General features: G+C 40.5%; 1 protein-coding gene and 1 long non-coding RNA gene across 4 annotated transcripts in view; one reads left to right on the top strand and one right to left on the bottom strand.

Annotated features, from left to right (window-relative positions):
- The first annotated feature begins 3,040 nt into the window (after nt 1–3,040).
- LOC119502430 lies at nt 3,041–4,833 on the top strand. Its single transcript, XR_005210070.1, has 2 exons — nt 3,041–3,303; nt 3,408–4,833. It is a non-coding gene; the product is annotated as an uncharacterized LOC119502430 (long non-coding RNA).
- A 562-nt stretch (nt 4,834–5,395) lies between these two features.
- The window catches only part of cacng3b (calcium channel, voltage-dependent, gamma subunit 3b), a 30,081-nt gene continuing 7,706 nt past the window's right edge, over nt 5,396–27,770 (bottom strand). For all 3 annotated transcript variants that reach the window (XM_037793409.1, XM_037793408.1, XM_037793410.1), the window contains 3 exons: nt 13,400–13,483; nt 9,278–9,418; nt 5,396–6,354 (listed from right to left, as the gene is read on the bottom strand). In XM_037793409.1, coding sequence (XP_037649337.1) covers nt 5,846–6,354; nt 9,278–9,418; nt 13,400–13,483 — 734 coding nt within the window. In that variant the 3' untranslated portion in view covers nt 5,396–5,845. The remainder of the gene's footprint in view (nt 6,355–9,277; nt 9,419–13,399; nt 13,484–27,770) is intronic.

Raw genomic sequence — 27,770 nt, 5'->3', positions numbered from 1 at the left:
GTGAGAAGGAAGATGATAAAATGTAATAACATTTTAACCCTCTAAATAGGTGTTACAGAATACATAGGAGTGCAAACAGCAAAAGCAATGTAACACAATCCATCATGGTAGTCCTGCAAAAAACATTACTTCTGTTAGATCTAAAATCTTCATTTTTTTGGGGACACTGTTGAACAGGCTGTGGTTCAAATCTATGGTATTTTTGAGGTTGTGGTTGAGTTACATTGTAAAAAGTTTCTATGATTTTGCCCCTGTCAGTCTTAACAGAAATGGGTACTTTTAACCTTCATAAAAGTATTTGTTTTTACAGACTGCTGAATTGGATTGCATTACTCAGCCCCTGTAGTGCATCGGGTGAATACGTCCTCAAAAGTATAGCAACCTGAATGCGTGTATGTGTGTGTGTATTGCACTTTCAGTGTCCCGCTGATGCACTGTAAAGTCGACCTCTGGCACCAGTGAGGCGAGGTTAATGTCCACGAGAGATCGTCCGAGCGCTCCACTGTCTCTTCCTCTCCTCCTGTCAGGAGGCTTCAGATGTGATCGAAAAACAACACAATCTCACAAACCACATCAAAGTAGAAAATGAAACTAGAATAATAGAATATTACAAAGACTACGACCCCCTGCTCCCCAACTCTGCTCCCTTTCCATCAAACCCCCCGGTAATAGATTAATAACTATAATATGTGACAGAGTTTGTCATCCTCTGCACAGTGGCACCTTTAGAGTAGAATATTTTTTTTTTTTACTAATAATACAATTATTTGTTGTTGATATCAGAGTATCAAAGCTGTATGGCGGTAAGAAGAGGTCTCAAAAAGCACCCTGCGCTCTATTGGAGTAAACATCGTTAAACACAGCACAGGCTCACGGGCCCTCACGCCCTTGTAAGGCGTCTTAAATGTAGCAGTATCCCTACGGAGTATAGAGATTAGGGTGCCGTTTGAGACTCGATTAGAGATAGAGCGAATGTAAGCACTGGAAGCGGATGGATATGGCATGCATGGTTTGAAAAGGTCAATGCTGACATGGCTCATGGATGCGGTTCTGAACTCTGACCCCTGATGGACCCTCAGGATCCGAGGGGCCTCTGATGTGCTGAGCTACATAGCTACTACTGCTGAGTCAGTATACTGCAGGAAATCCTATGCAAAGAAAAGAGTGCTTGGAGCAGTGACGCTATGATCTAAAGCTAACCTGGAGGCCATGATATACAGGAAACATTTTTAGTAATATTTGGCACCAAGTATGATTAACAATATTCTGCTAATATATGTTTGATCCTTAAGCAAATAATTCTTAATTAAAATTATCCTACCTCTGCTTAAGGCAATACGCTTAATCTCTAATTACTTCAGAAAAGTTACCCATCTAACCTAAAGTTAGCCCGAAAAAAGCAGCTAAAGGCTAACCCGTAGGCTAGCTAACATGAGTCTTTTTCTCTACCCACGCTCCTCTTTTGCATGAAGCGTGTTATATCGTTAGTTAGCTATTCAGCTGGTTTGAAAACGGTTGTCCGCGTGCAAACATATTTTGCCTTTCCTTCCACTTTAACACCCTTAAAACGACGCCGCTGCAGCGCTGAGCGTAAAAAGCCCTTGTGTGCTCCTGTCCTTTAAAAATTAAAAGCCCTTGCTTGGAGAAAAGCAGTTTTTTTTCATCCCTTTCACAGCCCACGACAACTGCTGATGTTGTATGTTAGCTTGCAAAATTAATATTTACATAATGGAGGACAGCAAGAGCGAGTCCGCGGTGATGCACGTTTGTCCCTTTAAGCTCCCTTTATGGCGTAAAAGACAGCGGATAAAACAGCAGCGTCATAAATTAAACAGTGTGACTGAGATTTAAAACATCTTTTTATTGTCAGGGTAATAACTCTCAAAGTGTGACGGTTTCAGCTTGGTGATGTTTCATGGTTAGTTTATACAAAACAGTGCAATGGTGGCTTAGGGAGGTAAAGAAGGAAACAAAAAATGCATTTTTTTCCCCCCTCTTTGAGTTTCACACTCACTTTTTACTCACAGCCCCAGAAAAAAGTTTGAGAAAAATGCTGTTAACATTTACACTAGCTACTAATGCTCTCTCTCCACAACTCTCCCTTTCTCTGTTTTATGGCTATTTTGTCTCCTCCCCTTGTATCTGTGTATGTGTGTGATCAGATAGTGATGTGTTAAATGGTTTAATGCGAACTCAGACGACACAATCTGTAATAAAGTGTTGCAAAATACGCCTTTTTGGGTCTTTGAATGTGTTGCAACAGCCTGCTAATTCTTTGCCAACGTTTACATTGGACAGAGGTAGCGATAGATCCAGTGGAGAACTGACTGTGCAAATTGCTACATATATATGGTATAATAAGACAAGAAAAAGAGAAGTACTTAAAGAACATGATTTCAAAAGCAAAAATAAAGCCCGATAACGTGTATTTTCAGGCAGTGTATCCTCATACAGCGGTTCGTATGATATCTTCTGAAATGTTATTCCTCATTTTCCGTGCGTTTTCCTACGAATGTCCTGCAACATGTGTCAATTTCCACTCGTTACACACATACAGTCTTTTCAAAATAAACATCTGTCTTCACGGGAAACAACTTGGTTAGGTTTAGGCAACAAAACTACTTAGTTAGGTTTAGGTAAATATCAACTTGGTTAGGTTTCGGTAAAGATCAATGTGGTTAGGTTTAGGAAAAGATCAACTTGGCTAGGTTTGGGATAGATCGACTTAGTTAGGTTTAGGAAAAGATTGACTTGGCTAGGTTTAGGACAGATTGACTTAGCTAGGTTTAAGAAAAGATCGACTTAGTAAGGTTTAGGTAAAGATCGACTGGATTAGGTTTTGGTTAAGATCGATTTGCTTAGGTTTAGGTAAAGATCGACATGGTTAGGTTTTGGTTAAGATCAACTTGGTTAGGTTTAGGTAAAGATCAACTTGATTAGGTTTAGGTAAAGATCAACTTGATTAGGTTTAGGTAAAGATCAACTTGGTTAGGTTTAGGTAAAGATCAACTTGATTAGGTTTAGGAAAAGATCAACTTGGCTAGGTTTGGGATAGATCGACTTAGTTAGGTTTAGGAAAAGATTGACTTAGCTAGGTTTAGGATAGATTGACTTAGCTAGGTTTAAGAAAAGATCGACTTAGTAAGGTTTAGGTAAAGATCGACTGGATTAGGTTTTGGTTAAGATCGATTTGCTTAGGTTTAGGTAAAGATCGACTGGATTAGGTTTTTGGTTAAGATCGACATGCTTAGGTTTAGGTAAAGATCGACTGGGTTAGATTTTGGTTAAGATCAATTTGCTTAGGTTTAGGTAAAGATCGACTGGGTTAGGTTTAGGTAAAGATCGACTTAGTTAGGTTTAGGTAAAGATCGACTGGGTTAGGTTTAGGTAAAGATTGACTTGCTTAGGTTTAGGTAAAGAACGACTTAGTTAGGTTTATGTAAAGATCAATTTGGTTAGGTTTAGGAAAAGATCGACTTGGTTAGTTTATTTGGGTTAGGGTTAGGGGTTAACCCTGGTAACCCAGATTGCCGTTTGGGATAAAATAACTCTGGAAGTAATTTAAGTATTGAAGTTACGTGTAAAAAAAATCAACGTTGACTTCTGGTTTCACACGGGGTATGAACACCGGTCTCTTGGGAGAAAGTCTGATGTTTTTTGACCCACCCCTCCACCCCGACCTCCTCCCTATGCGCGACAGTCGCTCTTTATTCTTCCTAGTTCACGATTACGTGGATTATATACGAATTGATTTTGTGGGATATATACGAGTTACAGCGCATTAGTTTTTGTAGGTATAGCTATGAACGTTGTATGGGAACAGCCTGATTTAGGTCACTGAAACAAGTGTTCCAGGATGTTTCAAATGGGGAATTGATCAGTCAAAACAGCACAGATACAGTATGTAGCTATTCATAGAGATTGCATTACTGTATTGTTTTCATCTCTCCACTTATCTAGCACTTTATCATCCCAACACTGCATGGCGTCAATACTGAATGGTGCCACACAGTATACAGAGTGTGTCAGAGAGTGCACCAACTTTGTATTCACTGTTTCTATGGGTATACATCTGAGAGAGAGCAAGAACAAGAAGGATGAATATAAATGCATTGATGTGTCTCAGAGTACAAACTGTACAGGTGTTTGAAATAATGATAGGACCATGACAGCCAGGAGACATGTGTGTATAGGCTTGTGTGTGTGTGTGTTGTATTTGTGCAGATGCATACAGTATGTGCACATATAAGGAAGATAAAGAGGAGGAGAGGCTGTGAGTGGCAGCTGAATGGATGGAGCACAAATCCTCTGAATAATACATGAGACTTCTGCCAATTCCATCTATTTATCTTTAAATTGTGCGCCACGTACAAATTCATTTTCAGCCGATTGGAGAAGAGAGATGTGTACTTTAGACTGAAGGGAACATTTTCTCAGTGTTTATTTTCTGCAGCTGAAATCTTTGACAATTGTTCTGGCAATAAAAGACAACTTTATATTAAATTCATCTGAAAGATTTTCACCAAGAGGTAGTGGGCAAACAAAAAAAAAAGTGTCCATCTGTTTGTTTAATGTCTTTTTTGGCTCTGCCTTAAAGCATATTCACAGCTCAGCGGTCTCCTCTCCAAGGTACCCTGAACCAACAACCTCCAGAAAACCCTAACTAGTCTACGAGCGACACCAACGGAGGACGGGACCTAAAAGAGAAAGAGAGGGTGGTGTGCAGAGGGTGGCAGTGAGGTGAGTTATGGGGCTACACAGAGAAATGTGGAAGGTGAAAAGGTGACGAGTGAAGGCGGACAGACAAGACAAATATTTGATCATCTCTTTAAGTTTTAGGTGAAAAAAATAAATCAAGAGATGACTTGTGTGGCTGAAATCAGGGGTAAAAGGAAGCACCAATGATCTAACGTTACCATCTAAAAGAGATTTTTGTTGAGTCACACCTTTTCTCCCCCGTAACAGCTGATCTGTAGTCAGTGTTTCCCTTCATCAAAAAAAAACAACACTACGCAGGTTTAACAACTGACCTGGGATCAGAGAGATGGGGGTTACCAGGGATGAGCTCAATTCAGATTCAGTTCAGTCAGCTATGAAGTGAGCTTTTCCATCAATCAATATGAAAGTATATACAATATGTATAGAAAATAATAACTAGTGCCCCAGATGTGCTGCCATAAAATGGACAAACTGCATCTTCAATTTATGTTTTGAATCCCGCTGAACTGAAAGTGAATCAATCCCGATCCTGAGGTGTTAACGTCCGCGCTTTTGAATAATCAAGAGAGACAGCTCGGAGCTCTGAGGCTGTTCCCTGCACTGATCCAACTGCTATCCAAAAGGGTCAGGAGGACAGAGGTCAAAAGGCCAAAGATCACGCAGAGTCTCTCACCTCTTTCCTCTTCTCCTTTAGTTCACATTATTTTCATTTTTTTTAAGGAGAAGTTGCCCCAAACAGCAAACCACTTACGATATGCTTTTGGTCAATACCGTTTCCCCCTTCGAAAAAAGCCAATTTATGAACATAACACTCATGAACATAAATTGAATGTGCCTTCATAATGTAAGGAGTTACAGGTATAACTACAGTGATATGTGGTAAAGTGGAGTTGGGAACAACTTCTCCATCAAAACCGACCCTGCTACACACACTGAAACTCTCACAGGGCTCAGGATTCACAGTTCAAAGGCTAAAAGTTCACAGTTCACAGTCAAAGTTTATCAAACCCAGCTCCCACCCCCGTAACCCTGTGTGTCCCCTGCTTTAGCTCGCACTCCCCCTGTATTTCTCATCCTCCTCCTCTTTGATACTCTGATTGGGCGATATATCTGCAGCCAGCACCTCTCAGACGGGCGTGGTCCTGCGGTTGGGGTCCTTGCTGTCTTTAGTGAGCGTGCTGCTCTGGAGGAACTCCCTCTCCGAGTTGAGCAGCCCGCCCATGCCACCGCCAGGTTTGGTGCCGGAGTTTCCCGCCTCACGCGGGTACAGCGTGTACATGGGCATCTCGGAGGCGGCGGGCCCCGTGTAGCCGCCCTTCCCCAGCGGTGATGTGTCGCGGCTCGGGGCCTCGGAAGAACGCACGCTGGAGCGACGCCGGAAACGGTAGCGATAGGAGGGGATGCGGCTGAAGGCGGACTTTTTGATGAGCTCGGTGCGGGACTTGGCCCGTAGCTTGCGGTGCTTCTCGATGAACATGTGCACGGCTAACACACCCACCATTTCTGCCATGATGAAGGAAAGGGCGCCGAAGTAGAAGGACCAGCCGTAGGAGTAGGACTTTTTGCTGTCACTCTGGCCCGGGTCGCCCGAGTTGGCTGAGATATAGACAATAATTCCTATGATGTTACTGAGACCTGGAAGGGAAGGACAGGAAGAGAAAAATATTAAGAGATGGGAGTGGAAAGGGTGCGAAGCGTGACCTACTCATCCAGACAAACAGCACATGTCAAAAGGTGCAAGAGACAGTGATCCGTTAGTAAATGACATCCAAGCACAAATATATAATTAATGCACAAGAATAAATAAAAAGACCATACGTCTATAGTGTTTCTAGCAGCTCTGTGACTTTCTCACAGCAGTGCTAGAACTAAATGTTAACATCTACATACTAACATGTTCACACTGATAGTGCTAACATGACGATGTTTGGAAAGTATATGTATATGTTCATGTTCAACATCTTAGTTCAGCGTGATAGTAGCTAACTAAGGTCATTAGTTTTGCAGGTATTTGGTCATAAACCAAAGCATTGGACAAATTAAAGGGATAGTTTGGGTGTTTTGTAGTGGGGTTGTATGAGGTACTCATCCAGAGTCAGTGTATAATCTACAGTAGATGACAGTCGGTACGCCCCCAGTTTGGAGAAACAGACCGGAATTACTGCGTGGAAGCAAAGCAATGTACTGCTGCGGATGGGGCCGGCAGCAAAACGTATTTTAGCCTCCTAAAAGAAAGGTCTACCTAAAAAAATCAATATCAGTTTAACTGTACACTATGTTTAGAATATTTTCGCCGGTTTACCTTACCGCTCTGCTGCTGCCTTGATTGGTTAATTTGTTTGTGCTATTGTGTGACTTTGGTGAATCTGAACTAACCAAAGTCACACAATAGCCCAAACAAACTAACCGATCGAGGCAGCGGTAAACCAGCAACTCCCGTGTTCTGCGAGGTAAAATTACATCTTTTTTTTCAATGGAGTCTCGTGGCTTTGGTGAGAGCATAGATGGAAAAAAAGGCTTCAGTTCCCCGTTGGAAAGGGCTGTCTGACGGCAAGGTAAAGCTGTGAAAATATTCTAAATATAGCGTACACTTAAAGTGATATTGATTTTTTTAGGTGGGCCTTTCTTTTAGGTGCTGAAATATGTTTTGCTGTCGGCCCCGTCCACAACAGTATGTTGCTTTGCTCCTGTGCAGTAACTCCTGTACCTCATAGAACCCCACTTCAAAACACCCAAACTTTCCCTTTAACACTTTGACCTGATCATGGCGCTATATGGAAAGCTAATGGATTCAAAATTATTACTATTCATCCAGAGGGGGACGTGAATGTCTGCACCAAAATTCATGGCAATCCATTGAATAGTTATCGATATATTACAGTCTGAACCAAAGTGGTGGACCGACCGAGACAGTTAAAGATGTGATAAAATAGCAGATTAGTGAGAGTAAAAGTGAATGAAAATTTGAGAGAGAAAAATGTGAGAGCAAAAAGCTTTGAGAAGAGGACGACGGGGAGACCAGCCAAATGAAATCAAGCAAAGTAACGGGAGGAGAGCATCGGATGGAAACGTTGGAGAGAGTCATTGCACACAGCTGGGCTCTCTTATTCCATATCATTAGTCCAGAATACAGTGCTCATGCAGTGTGGTGGAACGCACAGAATGGGGACAATTAGCCAGCTGTAATTAACCAGAATCAGCCCCGCACTATTGTGGTAAATAATTACCAATTTGGCTCCATGAATTTACTACAAAACCCAATGGGACCCTACACATCCCACTGAACAGCAATTACTGTACAACCCTTTGTATGTGTCAGGGGCAAGAGCTTAAGTGTGTGTGTGTGTTTATGGGAGACCAAGTGTCAGCATCCGTGTGATAGATTACGTGTGGGAGCATGTATGCGTGTTGACACTCTTCACACCCTCACAGTGCATCACAGCGGCATCATGGTATTCTAGCTGATTGATTAATCAGCTGCTGCGCCCAATTTCCACTCTCTGGCTCCTCACACGGGCACTTCTGTGTGCTTTAGATGCCTGACGGGCTCCTTCTACAAATATTAGAGTGCTGCACATCTTCTGTTCAGAGTGGCTCAACAGTATACACACACTCTTTGACACATACACACACATACTGTACGGTAGCCCCTTGTTGCTACCTCAAAATGCAGCGTCCTTATATTTAAATTTAGAATTATGGAAAGTCCCTGAGTTCAGACATATATTTGAACCTGCTAAGCTCCTTCTATTAGTGAAGGGTATTGTTTTAAGTCATTCGGTTGGTACTGCAGCTAAGATGGCTGCTATACTGTGTTTAACAGTGTTGTCATGGAGATGAGCATCAGTACACTCACATATTACGGCTTGCCGCACCTCTCGCACTCTGCTCACAGATAAAATAATTCTCATGTCCACTACAACCACATACAGTATATATAAGTCTGAAGTTGCTATTTTAGATGTACGGAAGGAGATTACATAGGATTCATTATTTTTATTAGTTTGGGATTTTATAAAATACTTTTAATTTTTATATAACAAAAAGAAATCACATCATAAAAGTACCATTTTTTTTTTTTTTTTAATTACTCTTTTTTATGTCACAGAGGGACTTGTTTTTGGATCAATTTAAACAGATTTGCACCTTTCAATCAAATTTAAACCCTGATGCTAAGAACCTATTTACTTATTTTCCTGTGGGGTCACTGCAGTGGTAAAAGTAATAGGAAACATCAGGGAGAAGAAAAGAAAACATAATACAAGTAAAAAAAAAAATTAAACATTTCATCAGCGATATTAGCAAACGACAAAATCAATACAACGTAAATATAAAACATGTTCAGCCGAGAAGGTTAAAATTCAAGCTAAAATGTGACAATACTTGATCAATAGCCAATTCATTTTAAACAATATAATCAATATGTAAAAGATGTGTCCTTCAGTGAAGAGCAACACTTTCCTGCTCTAAATGCAGGAACTACTTTATGCACACTGGTGCACTGATGACTGATAACCACTCTTATTAAAAAGAGAGGACACACGCAGTGCAGACTGACCTGCAGAGACGAAGAAGATTCCTGCACTGAGGATGACATTGTGTCGGCTCCGGTAAAACTCACTGGCGGCCACACAGAGCCCCCCCAGGAACAGCAGACCGACGCTCATGATGGGGAAGATACTGGAGGCACGCACAGCACCTGTACACACATACACATGAAGAAGAGTGGAAACACGTTTATAACTGAAAGGTACAAACATTTGCCTTTCAGACTCTGCAGGATGAAACTGATGAAGGATCATTTGTGTTGGAAGTGCAGAATGGAAGAAAGAACTCTCCTACATTATATATATTCCGGGTCAAAGTTATGGAAGTCATGTGTGGATTGTTTGTTTCAACAAACCCTATTACAGCATCTACGCTAACCTCTTCAGGAACAAACAGTCGCCTCTCTGTGTCGTCACGTCACACACACCTAAGCCACGCCTGCAGCTGCCAGGAGCTCCTCACAGGACGCTGATTGGTCCCAACCACAAATGCATTACTTGCAGCCTGACTAGATGGCTTTCTCGCGTGATCTTGTGATATCGCAAGAATCCAGCTGCCTTGCAGGGTAATTTGAAAATAGATAGATTTGAAAAATTGGGTAAAAGGGATGGTAGAGATAGCATTCTATGAGTCTATGCTCAGTAGATTAAAAGATAGTTTGGTAGATGAGGTTTCCAAATGGGGCATTTTTTTTTTTTTTTTTTTTAAATGTGAATGTTTAGATGTGCAGGTAAGAACCTCCTGTGAATGTGACAGTTTCATTTTATTGTTGACTTGATCTCTCAGTTTTGTATGGGCTCCTTATTAGTATTCATTTATTAATTTTTACTTTCTACACCATGGTTTTGATGTCTTCTCCCGTGACCCTGAAATAATGCAAAGATCTTCTTGATGCCATGTATCAACCCAAGATGTTGTCTGTGATGAATAGATTCCTTTAGAGACATTGCTACATACTTTAATTAAAGTACAAAAACAAGGTCACTGAAAATACTGCCAGCCTCTCGTCCCATTTAGTAGTAAATCTGCTAGTTTGCTTTATGGCAAGATTCAGGAGGATTTAGGGGAAGAAATTCTTAATCGACTAACACTCATTTGATTTTGTTGACCAATTGATTAGTTTATTTAATCGACAGATCTGTAAAACTGAGTTTCTCCACAAAGAATCACACAAAAACACCACATTAAAATCTTGTGTTTACCAGAGATGTGCTCTTAAGTTTCTTGGAAATAAATCATTCATGCATGAAAGAAGCATAAAAAATGACTAATCAACTAAAGAAATCTTAGTCGACTAAGACCAAAACTACCGATTAGTGGGCTAATCGACTAAGAGGGGGCAGCCCGAGGAGGATTATACATCTACTGTATAGCAGACAGTATATGGTACTAAGCAATGGGTCAGTGGGGAAAGAAACATTCACAATATTTGTAGAAGGAAACAAGAGAGAGAAAACAACCATACGGTTCACCATGTAAGGTTAGACAGTTTATAAAAAATACAACATTCCTACACGGATGGACGTGAATACTCTGAGTGAAGCTGAAAGTCAGAACATTAACGTCATTGTTTCATTTCAAATCCACCGTGCTGGAGGGCAGAGCTAAAACAAAGAAAAATGTGTCACTTTGCACACACACGAAGCACACACACACAAACACACACACAACACATGGGCCAGTGTGCTGCAACATGCTTGACTGAGTCTGAATCCAGAACATGTTAAAGCATTCAGAGGCCTCGCTTCAGAGAGAGAGAGAGAGAGAGAAGGATGGATGTAGAGGGAAAAGATGGACAAAAACCAAGACAGATGGAGAGTCACACTGACACATATGCAAGGCAAAAATAATGAATAGCAGAGATGATGAAAATGGAAGCGAGGCTGCAGTAGGAGTGAAATATTGGTCGGAAACCCATATGTGTACATGACGTGATAACATATTGAAGGATATTTGCAAAACAGCTTGTCACGCAGAGCTGAACTATGCGGTATGTTTAGATACGTTGAACAGCTGATACATCACAGGTGTATCATTACGAAAACAAAATGAAATCATCCGACCAGTAACGTGTTTGTATTTCTGAATCTCTTCTCTTTTGTGTTCCAAAACATTACTGACTGACAACTGCGGTGACCAGTGGTGTTGTGCGGCTGAGCGTATAAGCCCCGCCCCCGTGGCCCACACCCCTGGGCTGTATGAAATGCCGGTCACTAGGTCCCCGCTCCCCATTGGCTGGCCGGCTCTGAGGCCTGCGATCTAATTGGCTGCCTCTGGGGATGTTGCTCTGTGTTCAGTGGAGCAATGAAAAAGAAGCACAGGCTGAATCCATTTTCTCTTTTTCTTTTTTCCTTTTTTTGTGTTGCTGCTGTTTTCTCTCTCCGTCCATCTTTACTCTGTGTTTACTGTGGGGGAACGAACAGAAAGAGCCCCCTCCTCTCTGTTTACCACTAAACCACCTTCTCTCTATCTCTGCATCCTTTTTACTTCTGTCCGATTACTCTCTCTGTAAAGGTGCTCCCTCTTTTCTCTTTTACCATTTTCTCATCAGGACAATGTTTGTTCTCCTCATTTTTCACATGTATTTACTGATAAAACGGTGGCATCTGTTTATATCTCTTGTTCTCTCCATTAAGCCCTCTCCGTTCATTTATCTGGGATGTAATAAGAGTGTGAGCTCACATTTCTCCTTGTCAAACACTAGCTGTACTCTGCAATACAAGAACAGTGGTGTTTCTTTATTTTGCATTATCAAATGGTGAGGAATTTGACTTTTTGCAACGTGATATCATGCATGTATCCATCAAGTGCCAATTTAAGATTTCTTTTTACAAGATTCTTTTTTTAAAACAAGCCAGCTGGAACCATGAGAAGTCTGCCGGAGACAGTTTTTAACCAATTCATGGAGCAAATGTTAGCTTTATTAGCTGGCTACAGCTTATTAAATCTATTAGCGACAGTTGTCCTTGATAAATCTGCCCCCTTTATCATTGTAAACTGCATAATTGCTGGAATGAAAAGCTTGACAGGCGTAGTAGCAACAGTAACTGAGGCGGAGAGAACTTAACTAATGGTCAATTCAATCAATTCAATTCAAGTTGTAACCTTTCATGTTGGAATGGGTTAGTAGACTGGTATCATAAATCATGATTTCAGGGCTTCTGTTATCACATTGTCAGTTTAATGTTGCCTTGCGTGTTTTCAGTAGTGTAGTGGAGGGTATACGCTGGTATACGGTGTATACCCATCTCTTTTTCTGGCGGTTTACAGTATACCCACCTATCACCCACTTCCTCCTCGGTTACCTACCCATCTCTACCAGTAGTACACCCAACTTATCAATGAGTGTGTGTACTGTTACAGTGAGACACTGATATGCTCTTTTTCTTTAACCCACACGTTTCTTAAACTCAAGGTTATGTGAGGTTTAGACCTGTCCTCGACCAAAGAAATTCTTAGTCGACTAACACTGATACAATTTTGTCGACTAATTGATTAGTTGATTTATTCGACAGATCTTTAAAACTGAGTTTCTCCACAAAGAATCACACAAAAACACCACTGAGCTCCACGCGAATTGGAAGATACGAATTTGCTTCACAACCGGAAGTGAATGTTTTTTTGCAAAAAGAGTGAACGGGAGGCGAATGTTAATTTTGCGTATGTGTGACAGTGTCTTAAATCTTGTGTTTATCAGAGATGTGCTCATAAGTTTCTTGGAAATAAGACAAATCCTAAAAAAATGACTAAAGAAATGTTAGTCGTCTAATACCAAAACGACCGATTAGTTGACTAATCGGCTAAGAGGGGGCAGCCCTAGTGGGGTCACTTAGTAAGAAAACCATGTTGTGTGATATGTCTAAGATGAATATGAATATTGATTTCTTAAAAAACAGAGTCATATTTTGTGTCTGTACTCTCATGGTTGTAATTTTCAGTAAGTTATCAAAACAGTGAATAGAAGAAACACGATTGATTGATTCTTAGTATTAGTGACACTAGCAATGTTTATCCCTTTGTGTCCAGCAACGTTGATAGCACTCTTGACACCAAATAAAAGGTTGTTAATAGGTTTGACTGATAAATAGATGTTTAAAAATGGGTTTGAAATATATCATCATATCAGACTTACGGAGGAGGTATTCAGCAGCGTCTGCTTCGTAGTCGGCGTCCTCTGGGAAGTGATCAATCTTCTTACACACACCTCTGAATGTTCCTGCGGAGGAGAAACACAGTTCAGTTCAGTTCAGTTCAATTCAGTTCAGTTCAGTTCAGATCTTTATTGTTCCACAAGAGAACATTAAATACTATTTATTTTACTTTGTACTGGTTTCTCCAAGACTGGATTTCTACTAATTTGTTATATCATAAACCATGCAGACAGGTGAAGTCTTGATATTTGCTAAGTTCTCAGTACAAGTCAATCAATCCATACTGTATTTCCTAACTTACTCCACCTGTCTAGATGCTGGTTTTACGTTGTTTTTTTTTTCCTTTTCCCAACATCCCAACTGTAATTCAAACTTCATCTGAGTTACTTTCCAAGCAAGATTAACAAACTGGAAATGGACAAAATTGCAATGTAATTGCATTGTTATGGGAAGTTGTATCTTTCAACAGGGTGTTGCTTTCATAATTCCTTAATGGTCACAGGCGTGCCTTGCACTCATTACTCCAAATACTGGAATAAAAGCATATTGTATTGTTGTACTCATTGTCAGTAAGTCTAAAAAGAGCATCAGTTAAGTGTCCCAAATGAACTAAAACAGAAGCAGTATCTACACAGCAACATTAATGTATGATTCGGGGTTGTGTTCTTGATTAAACGATTAATCAGTTAGTCGTGAAAATGTCAAATATAATAGCAAAAAAAAAACACATGGAGCGGGATTGCTTTTGTCAATCAATAATCACTCATCTTCTTGTGTGATTGTACTGCATCAGATCCCATTTGCAGGAACATATACACATCCTGTACACGGATATGAATATACATCAAAAGCAGAAAACAACAGAAGAGAGAGAGAGAGAGAGAGATGACAGATGATGCAGGACGGAGCTGTAGCCTTCAGGGTATGTGTGGGGAACACCAATGAAAAGCCTTATCACACCCAACACACACGCACACACACACACACACACACAATTACCACTGTGAATACACAAACACACACATAGTCACTAAAATACAGACATCACGTGTACACACACATCAACCAAGCTCATTAAACTGATACATGAACACTATCAATCATGCATGTAAGTAAAAGCCTTCTGCATCTAGATTGTTTATATCACTGTGTGTCAGTTTGTGTGTGTGTGTGGGTGTGTGTTTGTGTTGTATTGACTTGGATGCAGTCTCCTACGAGCATGCCGTGTGTCAGCCAGAGAGTGACTCATCCCCCTTTGTACAAGTCCTCCACAAACACACACACACACACTCGTCCATCTGTGTGTGTGTGTGTGTGTGTGTGTGTGTGTGTACACTGCATGTAGCTTCGTTCCCACCCATCATTCAGTCCCATTCACACATGGTCAACACCACAGGGGACATGAGAGAGAGACGGAGGGGGGGAGGACTGAGGTGGGATGGAGGGGGAAGAGGAGAGAAAGCGAGATGAAGGAGGATGAAGAGAGAGGAAGTGCTGGCTGAAAGAGGTTTGGTGGTAAAACGGCTCGGGAGAATTAGAGAGAAACGGGAGGATAGAGGCTGGCGACGAACAACGGACGACTCAACCTAATTGCTTATTTGCATATGAAGAGGTTCTTTCCAGTACCCACACTCAGAAAAATCATTCACAAATTGATTCCTCCAGCTCATGCAGTCAGAGATAGTAACTAACCTCTGACTGAGACTCTGATTAACAGAAAAGACATTTATAGAGTGTTTGATATCTAGATTTAATAATCTGTAAAACGTTCATATCAATCAGAGTCTGTTTTGTCACACTCTTACACTGATAGATGTACCGCTAGTTCAACAAATACACACAATCATCCTAGCACACCCTCTTATCCTGTTCATACTTTCATTTCATGGCTGCATATACTTAAATCCGTGTCTGTATGTGCTTTTCAATTCAATTTCAATTTATTTTCTTACATATCATCAAATCAACAGAAGTTATCTCGAGAAGCTTTTCATATAAAGCCTTTTCCTGCCCTCTTCCTTCATTCTCTGTCCTGTCCAGTGATGATCCAGTGTTACCAGACCACATACAAATTGTTGGAGGAAAACCACACCAGAGCTGCAACGATTTTGTTGATTAAACGATCGACAGAAATAAGGCTGACCCGAATGCTTCAAAGCTTGGATCCCAAAGTACTCAACGTCCAAATCAGTACATGAATGCATCATGTTTTTTTTAATTTTTACCACAAAAATGATTATTATTAGTTTTTCTCAGATGGATAGCGCTGTTTGTACTGTGTAGAGGGTGTATGTTTGTCGTTGTGGCGCTGTCCAGGGTACTGAAACGGAGTGGAGGCCATTGATTGGCAGACAGTCTCAACAAAGCCAGGTCTCTTTATGTTGGCATAGTCTATTTATTCATATTATTTGTTTATAGGCTTACATATGAGCAAATACCTTCTTATGGGCTTTATCGCTGTAATTTATTTGATGTGATTATTGCACATTTTAAAGCTGTTTTTGTTTCAATAAAAAGGAAAATCTTTAATGGAAGTATGTCCTCATCTCTCATTAGACAATAACAGCAAAGTAAAACATCAATGATTAATGACCCGCAAGTTTGAGGAAAGTTTAACAGCTTGTGCTGTTGCCGTCTCCCCTCCCACCGCCATTTTAATGCACAGGCTTACCGGGGCTCAAGCCCGATGGCTGCAATGGGATGCTCTGCACGTAAAAGGTAAAGGCACAACGGCAGCAGGTTTTTTTTTTTTATCCCGACACAACCTGCCACAAGAGATAAATCTTTTTCTAGCTGCTGTATATCTGACTGAGATCTGTTTCTCTTACTGACTGACGGACTGACTGACTGAAGGATGAGAGGCGACTTTGAATATCGTTGAATATTTCTCACTGACGCTTCCAAGCCCCAAAAATGGCATTCGGATCAGTAACTATTTTTAATATTTTATGGACCGAAAGAATAATTCATTAATCAAGAATATAATCAACGGATTAATCTATAATGGAAATAATCATTAATTGCAGCCTTAAACCACACAGCTAATACCACCTTTAAAAGAATATTAAATAAGCCTGCTTTTATTATATATTATCTATTTTGTTGTCAAGAAACCCCAAGAAAAGACCAAAAGCAACAACAGCTTGGTTTCAACTGAAGACATGAATCTTTAAGTATAGAGAGTCATTTCTAAAAAGTTAAATTTTTGAAAAAGCTAAGTAATTTCCAGAAATTACTCAAACAGGAGCACATTTGTTGGGGACTATTTTCAGCTGAGGATTAAGACACATTTGGTGCACTAGTGAGTAGTAGTATTTGTGGCAGCAGGACGGTGTATGTGAGATTGACTCAAAATAAACTACAGTTCCTATGTTCATTGAAATCAAAACAAACAACATGTCAGCCAGTGCAAAAAATTTGGCTCACTGATGTAGTTTTTGGACAATAATGGAGCTCTACGACACAGAGGAATAAGACATACTGTATCTAACACTTGTTAGTAGGATCAATTCATTATTGGTTTTGGTCTTTTCATGGGATTTGTTGATAATAAAAACACAGACTACTGCTTTCTGTACTATTTAAAGGTGCAGTGTGTGGGATCTGGCAGCATCTAGTGGTGAGGTTGCAGATTGCAACCAACTGAAACTTCTCCCGTGTTTCAAGCACGTAAGAGAACTGCAATGCCAACGCAAAAAATGCGAAAAACATGTCCACATGTCCCTCTCTACAGCCAGTGTTTGGTTTGTCTGTTCTGAGCTACTGTAGAGACATGGCAACCGGCTCCGTGGAGGGGACCCGCCCCGTATATAGATATAAACGGCTCATTCTAAGGTAAAGAAAACACAGGTGATTATACAAAAACATGTCTATTAATATTATATTCCATTTCTGCCAATAGATCCCCCTAAATGTTACACACCGTTCCTTTAATATGTCCTGGTTTGACTGGAGTCACAGAAGGTTTCTGTAGCTTTAGCTGATCCTGTTGGACGCATCAAGGTGTGAAGCGTCATCAATCAGATCTCTGCCTCGTGTCTGTCAGCCGAGAAATTTATTAAACCTCCTGCCTTTTAATGTATCGAACCATCCTGATGTATAGAGCACCAAACAGCCTCACGCAATGAAATACCAATGAAGCGATGCACCACACACACACACACACACACACACACACACACACGCGCATTCATGAACATAGAGGATGGGGGGGAGGGAACAGAGAGATAGATGGCTGTTTTTATCTCTCTCTTAGTGGCCGAGAATATAAATCACAACTGAATAAACACACTTAAAAGCAGACGCACACACACATAGACATACACCCTTATTATCACACACTTCTGTGTTAGTGTACCTGATGACGTAACATTACTTTCTAGAAAATGAAGATGGTCTGCTAAAAATAACCTAAGCAAACACTCACACACAAACACACACACACACAGGCAGTCATTAAGACTGGTGTGTGGGACCTCGAGGTCAGCATGTTCATCATGATAATGTGTGAGTAACAAACAGCGCACTGGGAATCTTTAAAGCAACAAGGCACCAACACCAACACCAACACCAACACACCAACACCAACACACACACACACACACACACACACACACACACACACAAACAAATAGCACAAGCAAGTTATTTTTGAAGCCTGAAAATGAAAATCGAACAACCTAATGTAACAAATTTGCCCAGCACATAAAAGGCAATTAGGGTTGCTAATTTTTAACCGATAACCGACCCTCGTTAACTGATTATTAACCGCTAACCCACAAGATTAGTGCGTCGCGTGCAGCAGTGCGCCAGCTGCAGTGTATGAGCACAACAGACAACTGAGTCCCCAGTTCAGCCGTCCGGGAGAGTTACTGTAGCAGTCACGGTGCTGCGTGCATTGTCGTGGACACACCATTTAGTTTAGCAGGTTGTCAGCTGTGTGCCTACCCGGCATAACGATAGCGAGTGTCCGACAAACCGCGTGTGTGTTCGTGCTACGTTCGCAACTGTACCGTTGTCATACGGTCTGTCAGCGTGGCGTAACGTTAGCGAGTGTCCGACAGACTGTGCGTGTGTGGCGGCGGTGAGTGTGGGGTTGTTGGTGGCTTTATAGCTGTAAATGTAGCAGTGCAGTGTGTGTACAGTTTATTTGTCCGTTAATAAATGCTACAACTCCTCCAAGCCAAATTCCTGCAACACTTCCTTCTTGCAACACCGGCTCAGACTCTCTTAAGGTGAGCTGTTAAGGTGGACCAGCTTTTCTCCTTAAAGGGAGAGCCGCTCCTCTGAGTTTTGCTCAGCTTTTTAATACATTTTTAATATTTCTTTTAACCGTTTAAGCGATAGCGTTAATCGGTTAAAATTCTTAATGTCGGTTAACAGTTAAAAGGTTAATTATTAACATCCCTAAAGGCAACAGTTAGTATGTTGCACCACTAAGGTTGCTATCCCCTTCTTGGCCAGTCAGCCTACGTAATATGATTGAACGCATCATCTAAAAAAATTGCACAAAATTCAGTCAGTGGTTTCTGTAATATTGCATATGTGGTGTATGAATGAACAAACCAGGCCACAAAAACAAAGTCCATAGCAGCCAAACGGTAGCGGTAGAAAGTTATTAAGTTAATAACCAAATCATGTCATGATCATTTTGGTATTTTCAAATACCGACTGTCAGTTCATTCGTCTTCAAAAAACAAACCTGAATTTGCTTTAGGGAAACAAAGCTCAGTTGAGTGTGTTAAATGTAAGACATTGAAAGCGAAAGTATTGAAATGGACCATGCATGCATTTCATGTCACATTCAGGAGCTGCACAAAATGTTTGTGAAGGCCACCATTGCCCGAGGGCCGCACTTTGAGCAACTATGTATTAGAGGACCTGCTTAGGAGATATCTTCACTTGGTGGTTGCTGCTTGGGTCAAACTTTGATTAAATGACGACTTTATTATTAACAGATTCCATGAAAAGACCAAAACCGTCCGGTCCATCTAAAGCCAGATATATCATATTCCTCTGTGTCATAGAGCTCTCAATAAGTCTAAGAATTACTGGCTGAGGTATGCACTTGACAGCAGTAGGATAAATATGGACCATATATCAGTCTAATTTTTTTTTATAAAAAGGTCAAAAAAGGACGGTAGCAGAATAACAATCTGGATCAACGGAGCAGATATAGGTACCACTGTCAGTTTGCAAAAACATTGTCACTGTCCAGCTTCTGCAAGCAAGCAAGTGTGTGTGTGTGTGTGTGTGTGTGTGTGTGTAGGTGGGTGTACATGTGTCATATATTTCTCATCCCACAATAAAGTTTTGTAGAGCTACCTCCAAATGCTGTGTCAGTGAGTGAGTCAGTAGCTGTCACACATACTTGTGTCAAGTGTCATAACCAGCCTATGATCTCATCGAGGAGAACACACAACACACACATAAACACGCACACACAACGGGCCAAACAATATATTGTAAATGAGCAACAGTTCACAAGTAAATGTATCACACAAACTAGCATAAAAAGGTGGATGAATGTTTTATGAATTAAAAAGCTGTCAACAAACTCAGCACTAAAGCCGACTGCAGATTTGATTACATCCCTCCATCTAACTTTCCGGTGTAGTTTTGTGTTATTTTCAATCTTCTTCCTTTGACATCTGCTTACTCAACATCACCATTTCCCTTGCCTTCTCAATCTACATTTCTTTCCCCCTCTCTCTCTCTGTCTCCCAGCCAGCGTATTGTGTGAACGAATGTTAATTCAGATTGATTATGCTGTAAACCTCAACTTCAATGATATTAGCCCTCCAGGTTGCAATGGCTTATTTAAATATCACTAAGCTTTTTGGCTCAGGAGAACACCTCCAGAAGAAACAGGAAGGCAGAGATAGAAAAAGATTGCCTAAAATCTTTCAGCAAAAGTGAGTGAATTATTTTAGAGGAAGTGTAGGTCTTTCATTCAGAAGCTCCTCCTTGAAAACAATACAAAATGACATGTATCAAATGGGGTGATGAATCACCTCCACTCAATATACAAATGCTAATACCTAATCTGCATCACAACACATTCATAAGAGTGGTTTAATATTTCCTGTCGCTCGCGTCTCCCATTGCCGGTTTGTTTTTGTAAACATCACGGGCGCGTGTGCAAAACCGGGATAAGCCTCATAACCGGGATACTCATGTCCATGCAAACACACTCCATGATAGCAGTACTGAAGATATTGACAAGCTGTTCACCACAGCAGAGGTTATTGCAGCGATTAAAGTCCTCTCCCTGAGACGTCACCAAACAACCATTTTACTCCTACTGAAAGACAAAGATCAGTTACAGTGCAGTTCCTAATGGACACTTTCATTATTAAATGTACACAGCAAAATTCTAGTGAAATTATATTAGAGGCCATTTGGATGTAGTCCTTCCCACTATTATTTCGCCTGATCAGATGGAGTTAATAAAATAATAGGAAAACTTGTTCAGTGTGCTTGAAAGGTTTGAATTTGGACCCAAGATAGTACACTGGATGAAGACTGTTTTGTTTATACAAATACCATAACTCAACAGTTTCATTCACAGTGTGGAAGCAAACAAGCTTGCCTTTTCATATCATTATTATATACCATTACAACCACTATCCGTAGCAATTCATAGCAACCTGTATAGGAAAGGGAAAATGGTGGTACAGAACATAAAGTTTTGCAATATGCAGACGATATTCTTCTTTATATATAAAAACCTTTCTGCCAAAGACCTTAAAACTACTGCATAGATTCTGTCATATTTGAGACTAAGCAAACTGATACCTGATGATGTCAAATACCCTGGAATATGGCAACTAGACCCTAGACATCTCTTATAAGCTAATTTCCATCCTCCAGTTTTATTACAACTCAAACAAGACATAAACTACTGGGATCTTCTCCTACTATTGTGAGTTGGTAGAATAAACACTGTCAAATTGAACCATAAGCCTTCAAAGTCCAACTGAAATCAGATTTAGTTGTCCATTTTTGCAGTCTAAAATATTGTAAACATGATTTAAAATGTAATGTTAATAGTTTTGTATTATTAAAAAGGAAGAAAAAAGGCCAGGCTGGAGTCACATGCGATTTTAATGGTACCAAATATGTTTAGCACAACATACCATGTTACATACCACCACTGACCCCCCATAGGTTTGGTTCTCCAAAAGACTTACAATACACATAACAATAAATGCTAGAATACTCATTCAGTGTTAACGGACATTTTATATCACTGTCCATGAATAATTACAATTTTTCCTCTCTGGGGATAATCGTTGGGTGAAAAATGTATGAAAATTAGGGCAAAGTTAACGCAATAATAACGTGTAAACTGAGATACTGGTATCATATGAAACTAGAAAACATAAGGAATCCATTGATACCAGTCATGCCATACTAACTTTTCGCGGTGGTTAAATACAGCTCCAAACTGGCATGGCCATTTTCAAAGGTGTTCCTTGACCTCTGTCCTCAAGAAATGTGAATGAAAATGGGTTCTATGGGTACCCACCAGTCTCCCCTTTACAGTCATGCCCACTTTATGATAATCACATGCAGTTTTAGGGCAAGTCATAGTCAAGTCAGCTCACTGACACACTGACAGCTGTTGTTGCCTGTTGGGCTGCAGTTTGCCATGTTATGATTTGAGCATATTCGTTATGCTAAATGCAGTACCTGTGAGGGTTTCTGGACAATATTTGTCATTGTTTTGTGTTGATAATTGATTTCAAGTAATAAATATATACATACATTTGCATTAAGCAAGCATGTATGGGGCATGCACATTTGCTATTGTTGTATTTTTTTCAATCTAATTAACAGCAAAACTAACACACACACACATCCTACTTTTCACACACAAACACACACGCATAGACGCAGGCACGCACACACACACACACAGTGGGAGCATCTATCAGGAGACATTTGCCTCACAAAGGTCAACGTGGCCTGAGGGCAGCTGCGACCACAGCCGCAGCAAGGCATTATGGGACACGGCAAATGGGGATGGGAGTCCAGTATGTGCTTGACTGTGTGTCTCAGTGAGTCATGTGGTTTAGTTTCTCCTACTGGGCCCAGTATACTGCTGCCGTCACTTATGTATAAACACATGCACATATGAACATGCAAATACACGTACACACTCCCGCTCGTGTGCTATTGTTTCTTCGTAAGCCGTAAAACCATGACGTCAAAGCATATTTAGAAAGCAAAAAAAAGAAAATAAATCACAGTAAAGAGGGAGGAAGGTCTCCTTGTACTATGTAAAGTGATAATAATAATTGCAGCTATATCCCAAACAAGCCTGGTATGCTTGACTATAGGCATCACAGAACATTTACATAATGATGACCTTTGTTTTAACGCCAAAAAGCCTACTTTAAGACAGATAATAATACAGCTCCTGTTTCCAGCTCTTGAAACACACACACACACACACACACACACATGCACATTTTAATGTTATGTATGAAAACAGTAGTAGAGCAGGTCCAAGGGCTAAAAGACGAGAGGTAGAGCAGAAACACTTTCCATTTCACTGACTCCTGACTAAATGTTGGCTGTTCCTAAGAGTGCTGAGCTACAGACACACTTTCATTATTTAGCTTTACCCCACATCTTACTTTCTCTTTTTGCACCTCCTTACCTCTTTCCTCAGTCTCTCCTTCGCTCCCTGCTATCTCTAACTTTCCCTGGTAGGCCTGCACTCTCTGCGGTCTTTCTCCCATCTATCTGTTGAATCATCTTATTTAACCTTTGTCTTCAGCTGAAACAAGGGTCAGTCAGTTTCTGGAAATTTTCGAAGGGAAGTTTAGCTTGAGAATTTTAGAAATCTTGAACAATTTCAATATAAAAATTGTACCTTTCTAATAGTGAACCTATTTTGGGGGAAAATACACTTATCAATAGCAATATCAGGTCTTATGGCATGTGTTGGTTAAAGGTGTGCCCATTTAATTGCATTGTAACCTTGTATGTTATTGTGTTTCAAATAAAACAGAAATATTTGTATGCTGTATCAGTCTAGTTCTACTTGTGAAATTACAGGACAGTAATGCAGTCTGCATACTAAACAGAAAATGTTCTACTAGAAAAAAAATAGTGCCTCAGATCAAGGTTAAAAAGGAGACAAACACAAACAACAGTGTGTGTCCAGATGCAACCACGATTGTGACGAGCTGGCCATGAAGAGCCAGCAGTTTGTCCTTGATCTAACTCTCTCTCTCTCTCTCTCTCTCTCTCGCATGCAGGCACGCACGCACGCACACACACAGACACACACACTGTATGTACAGCAGAGTTACAGGTCAAACACTGAAACTCCATAAATAAATCATTGCAAATTAAAAGACCCTTGCAAAAAACATAGACAACTCAAGTAACAATAATCAACCAAGAGTGATCTATAAGCAAAGTAGTTCAGGTTAGTAAAATGTAGGACTGTAGGACTGAAGGTCATTTTGAGGTTTTCGAATGAAGCTTTGAATGTCTGTCGTCATATTTTATGACGTGATCACCGTTAAAGAAATTTAAAATCCTCAAACAAAATCCTCAATTTGACTAAAAAAGATTTATTGGATTAAATTAGTTAGTCTTTTCTTTATTAAATTAACTTTCTTTAATGAATATAACTTGTCAGTTTCTTCAACACAAATACATGTAGGTATAAACTGACTACTCCGGCGCTCGCTGTGTGTTTGAGGGAGAGAGAGAGTGACAGAGAGAGGTGAAGAGAAGGTGGACTATTGCTCGCAATGTTTCTGTAAGTTATTAATAACTTACTCGGAACGCTGCTTTGCCACCCGCCCGCCCGAACACATGATGTTTTCTAGCCCGACCTACGGGTTGTGGGTCGACCCGCGCATCACTACTACACAGCCACCACTGGAATATAATTCTACAAATAGTATAATACTCATAATATTAGTGTAGCCTTATCTTTGTTATTGAATGTTGATTTAGAAGTTGAATGTCTAATGCTACAAGCTATATAACTGACATGAGAGGAAGCTTATCTTATCTTGTTTGATGTAGTAGGATAGCCTTGAATCTTTTGTGTGGAAAGGCTTTAGCAGTTTGGGCAAAATTAACCTTCAAAATTTAATTTCCACAACAGTAAATCATGAGCAATATGTGCAAAAAAGAAATCCATTCTATGTTGTAGATAATACTATTTTAATGAAACTGAATATGTTTTTTTTTTTGTTACAAGTTCTCCAATTATTGTTACTAGCTGATTCAGTTTATGTGAGGGGGGCATACATTTTTTCAGCATGAAAGAAACAGTTTGCGAACCACTCCACTAATATAACCTTAATTATCACAGAAACTGTAACAACTCCACCAGTTAAAGGATTTTAGCTTTTCCTTGTCTGTGCCCTCTAAAATGCAGCGTTTTCTGATCTGACGCCTCTAACAGCCAGGAGACATCGTTTGTCTGTGGTTTCAAAAACCATTAGAAATTACCGTTACAAAAACTAAGATTTGCCAATTAGCACTAAACACAAAGTACAGCTAAGGCTAATGGGAACGTCATTTTGTTTGTAAGACATTTGGTCATAAACCAAAGTATCGGACATAATAAAATTTGGACCTGATGATAGCGCTACATAAAAAGTTAGAGGATCATCAAAGTTGTTACAATTCATGTAGATGGAAACATGAATGTGTGCACCAAATTTCAATCCAATCTATCCGATAGTTGTCGAGACATTCCGCTCAAACCCTCAAATTTGAATATTGTGATGGCACTATGTCACCAAGGTCATTAGGGTACATCTTCTGGGAACCATGAATGTTTGTACAAAATGTCACGGCAATCCATCTAATAGTTGTTGAGATATTTCAGTCAGGACCAAAGACATCTCTTTCCCTAGAGGCTTGTTGCTAGCGTCGCTAAAAACTACTTGTTTAAGGCTAGGAATTGAATTGATCTAAAGAAACCAACCTTTACTGTTGGTAGGAAACAGATGCAAACAGCGATCTACCTTGTTAGTACCACAGGTTTTCCGGTGTTACGGTTGGTCTGTGTCAGTAAAGCTTAAACGTCGGTTGTTTTAGGCATTGGAACAAATGACCAATGCTGTAGTTATTGTGGTGAGGACAGCCTCGTTCCCAGGCGAGCTGTCCCTAATCAGTTGATGTGTTCATCCAAAAGCTGCATGTGTGTGGCCTGTCTCAACCCAGCCACATGCACAAACACAAACACATGCAGAATATAAAGCGTTTTGTCAACTAGAAAACAGAGGAGAGGAAGAGGAGGGAGTGAGCGAGGGAGAGGAAAGGAAGTTGAAAAGCAGAGCAAATTGGACTGCTTGTTTCCTCAGAGCGCCTCTGACAGCTCAGTGTGGGTGACTGTGGCTCTCTCTCTCTCTCTCTCTGTCTCTACCTCTCTCACTCTCTCTGATTACCTCTTTCCAGGCGAAGGAGGGAGAAGATGAGGGAGAGGGAAAAGGGGGGAGAGAGGAAGAGGCTAGTTTCCACGGTGATGGCTGATGAAAGTGAACGGGACAGGTTCTGCTTGGTTGCACACCTCTCCTCTTTCTCTCTCTTCTTTCCCTCCTTTTCTCACTCTGTTCTTCCTCAAACGCCCCTGTTCTCTTACTCCAAAACATTTCTCTGTTCCCGTTTCAAATCTTCTCATCATCCCTCCTTTACTCTTCCTCGTTTTCTCTACTCTCTTTACCAAAAACATCCACTCATTCCTTTCCAATCTCCCCTTCATCTCCTCTCATCTCTTCTCACTTTCATACCTGCTTGTTTCCAGCATCCAGCCACATTATGTTGCCAATTTTACAGTCACATCTCATTCCAAGACAATGGACATTAAAATGCTGATATAAGGACTCTCTCTCAGGGAAAGTTGTCCTCAAGATTTTGAACCTGGCTGCAGCAATTTGCTCCCATTCAGCCACTAGAGCATTAATGAAATCAGGCACTGGTTCAGGACTATAAAGGCCTGGCTTGCACCAGTTCAACCCAAAGGGGTTTCAAGTGGTTGAGGTCGGAGCTTCTGTTTTTTGCGTTGTCATGTTGTACGTTCGTGATGATGTCATTACTTTACTTTACCTGCAGAACATATCTAAACTATCAAAACGCCTTTGCACTCAATCTGCTCATAAAAATGAGCATATCTCAAAAACAAACAAAAAAAATATAAAAAGATATATATATATATATTTCAAATAGCTTGTGGAGTGTAAAAAAATTCTACATGTAGAAATTGTTTTGATTAGTATGTTTTGTGTGAAAAGATTTTATGAAAAAACATTCGATCTCTGTTACATTTTCAATACTTTTATCAATTATTATGGTTTACTGACTAACATAACATTTTAGCATAGACAGATATAAAGCATTTCAAGATACTCCAAGAAATGACATCACAATAAGCAGAAATACCCATGTATGCACTGGCGGACCATTTTGTGTTGCAGAGTTCAAAAACAGACTTGGGATGCACCCAATGTACGCTGTAGTAGTAAGATTTCCCCTAATAACCCCGGACTAAAAACACACAGAGGTATGTGGAAAAGGGCGTCCACATACTTTTGGCTACCTAGTGTATCTGTCTTCACCCTGTTTTTTCTTTTCTTTCTAAACTCGTACAAACAGTCCCTTTCCCCTCCTTTTGCTTTCCATCTACGTCCTTCATTCCTTCCCCCCACGCCCCCTCCTTCCTTTCTCTCGTTCCTCCCGCAGCCCCCTGGGTCATCATTTTTGTCCCCATCTCTGTTTAAAACCCTCTTCCTTCTCTCTATTACCAGGTGATCATTTAGATCCCCGGCGTGGTCAAACACTCCCCAGAGATTCACCTGAAACAGAGGCCATGCACAGCTCATCCATCACCTGCCACCCCTCTCCCCCGCTTCATTCATGCACATTCTGGTCTCTCTTCATTCACGCTCTATACTCCCCCCCCTTCATCCTCTCCTCATTTCCTGGCTTTCTCATGCTCATTTATCACAGTGTGAACACCTCAGTACACCTGCACAGACACATAATAACACATTCACTGCATGCAAGAAACCCCAACCTGACCACACACACAAACTGTTGGTGCATGGTAGAGGAACCACAAAGATATAATCACGAATAAAGGGCACATTAAAGCGCACTGCACTTACAGTAACATAGACCCCATTGACAATACTCATGGTATATTCACAGACACAGACGTTCATGTAAAAGAGACCCTGCGAACGCTAGGGATGCACCGATACCGATACCTGATCGGATATCGGGCCGATACTGACTCAAATAGCTGGATTGGGTTTCGGTGACAATGGGGCCAATCCATTCATTTAAATTCTATATGTACATTATATAAAT

The sequence above is a fragment of the Sebastes umbrosus genome, chromosome 14 (genome assembly GCF_015220745.1).
Source record: "Sebastes umbrosus isolate fSebUmb1 chromosome 14, fSebUmb1.pri, whole genome shotgun sequence".
Lineage (NCBI taxonomy): Eukaryota > Metazoa > Chordata > Actinopteri > Perciformes > Sebastidae > Sebastes > Sebastes umbrosus.
The sequence above is the reverse complement of the archived record's forward strand: the minus strand, read 5'-3'. Positions and strand labels throughout refer to the sequence as shown.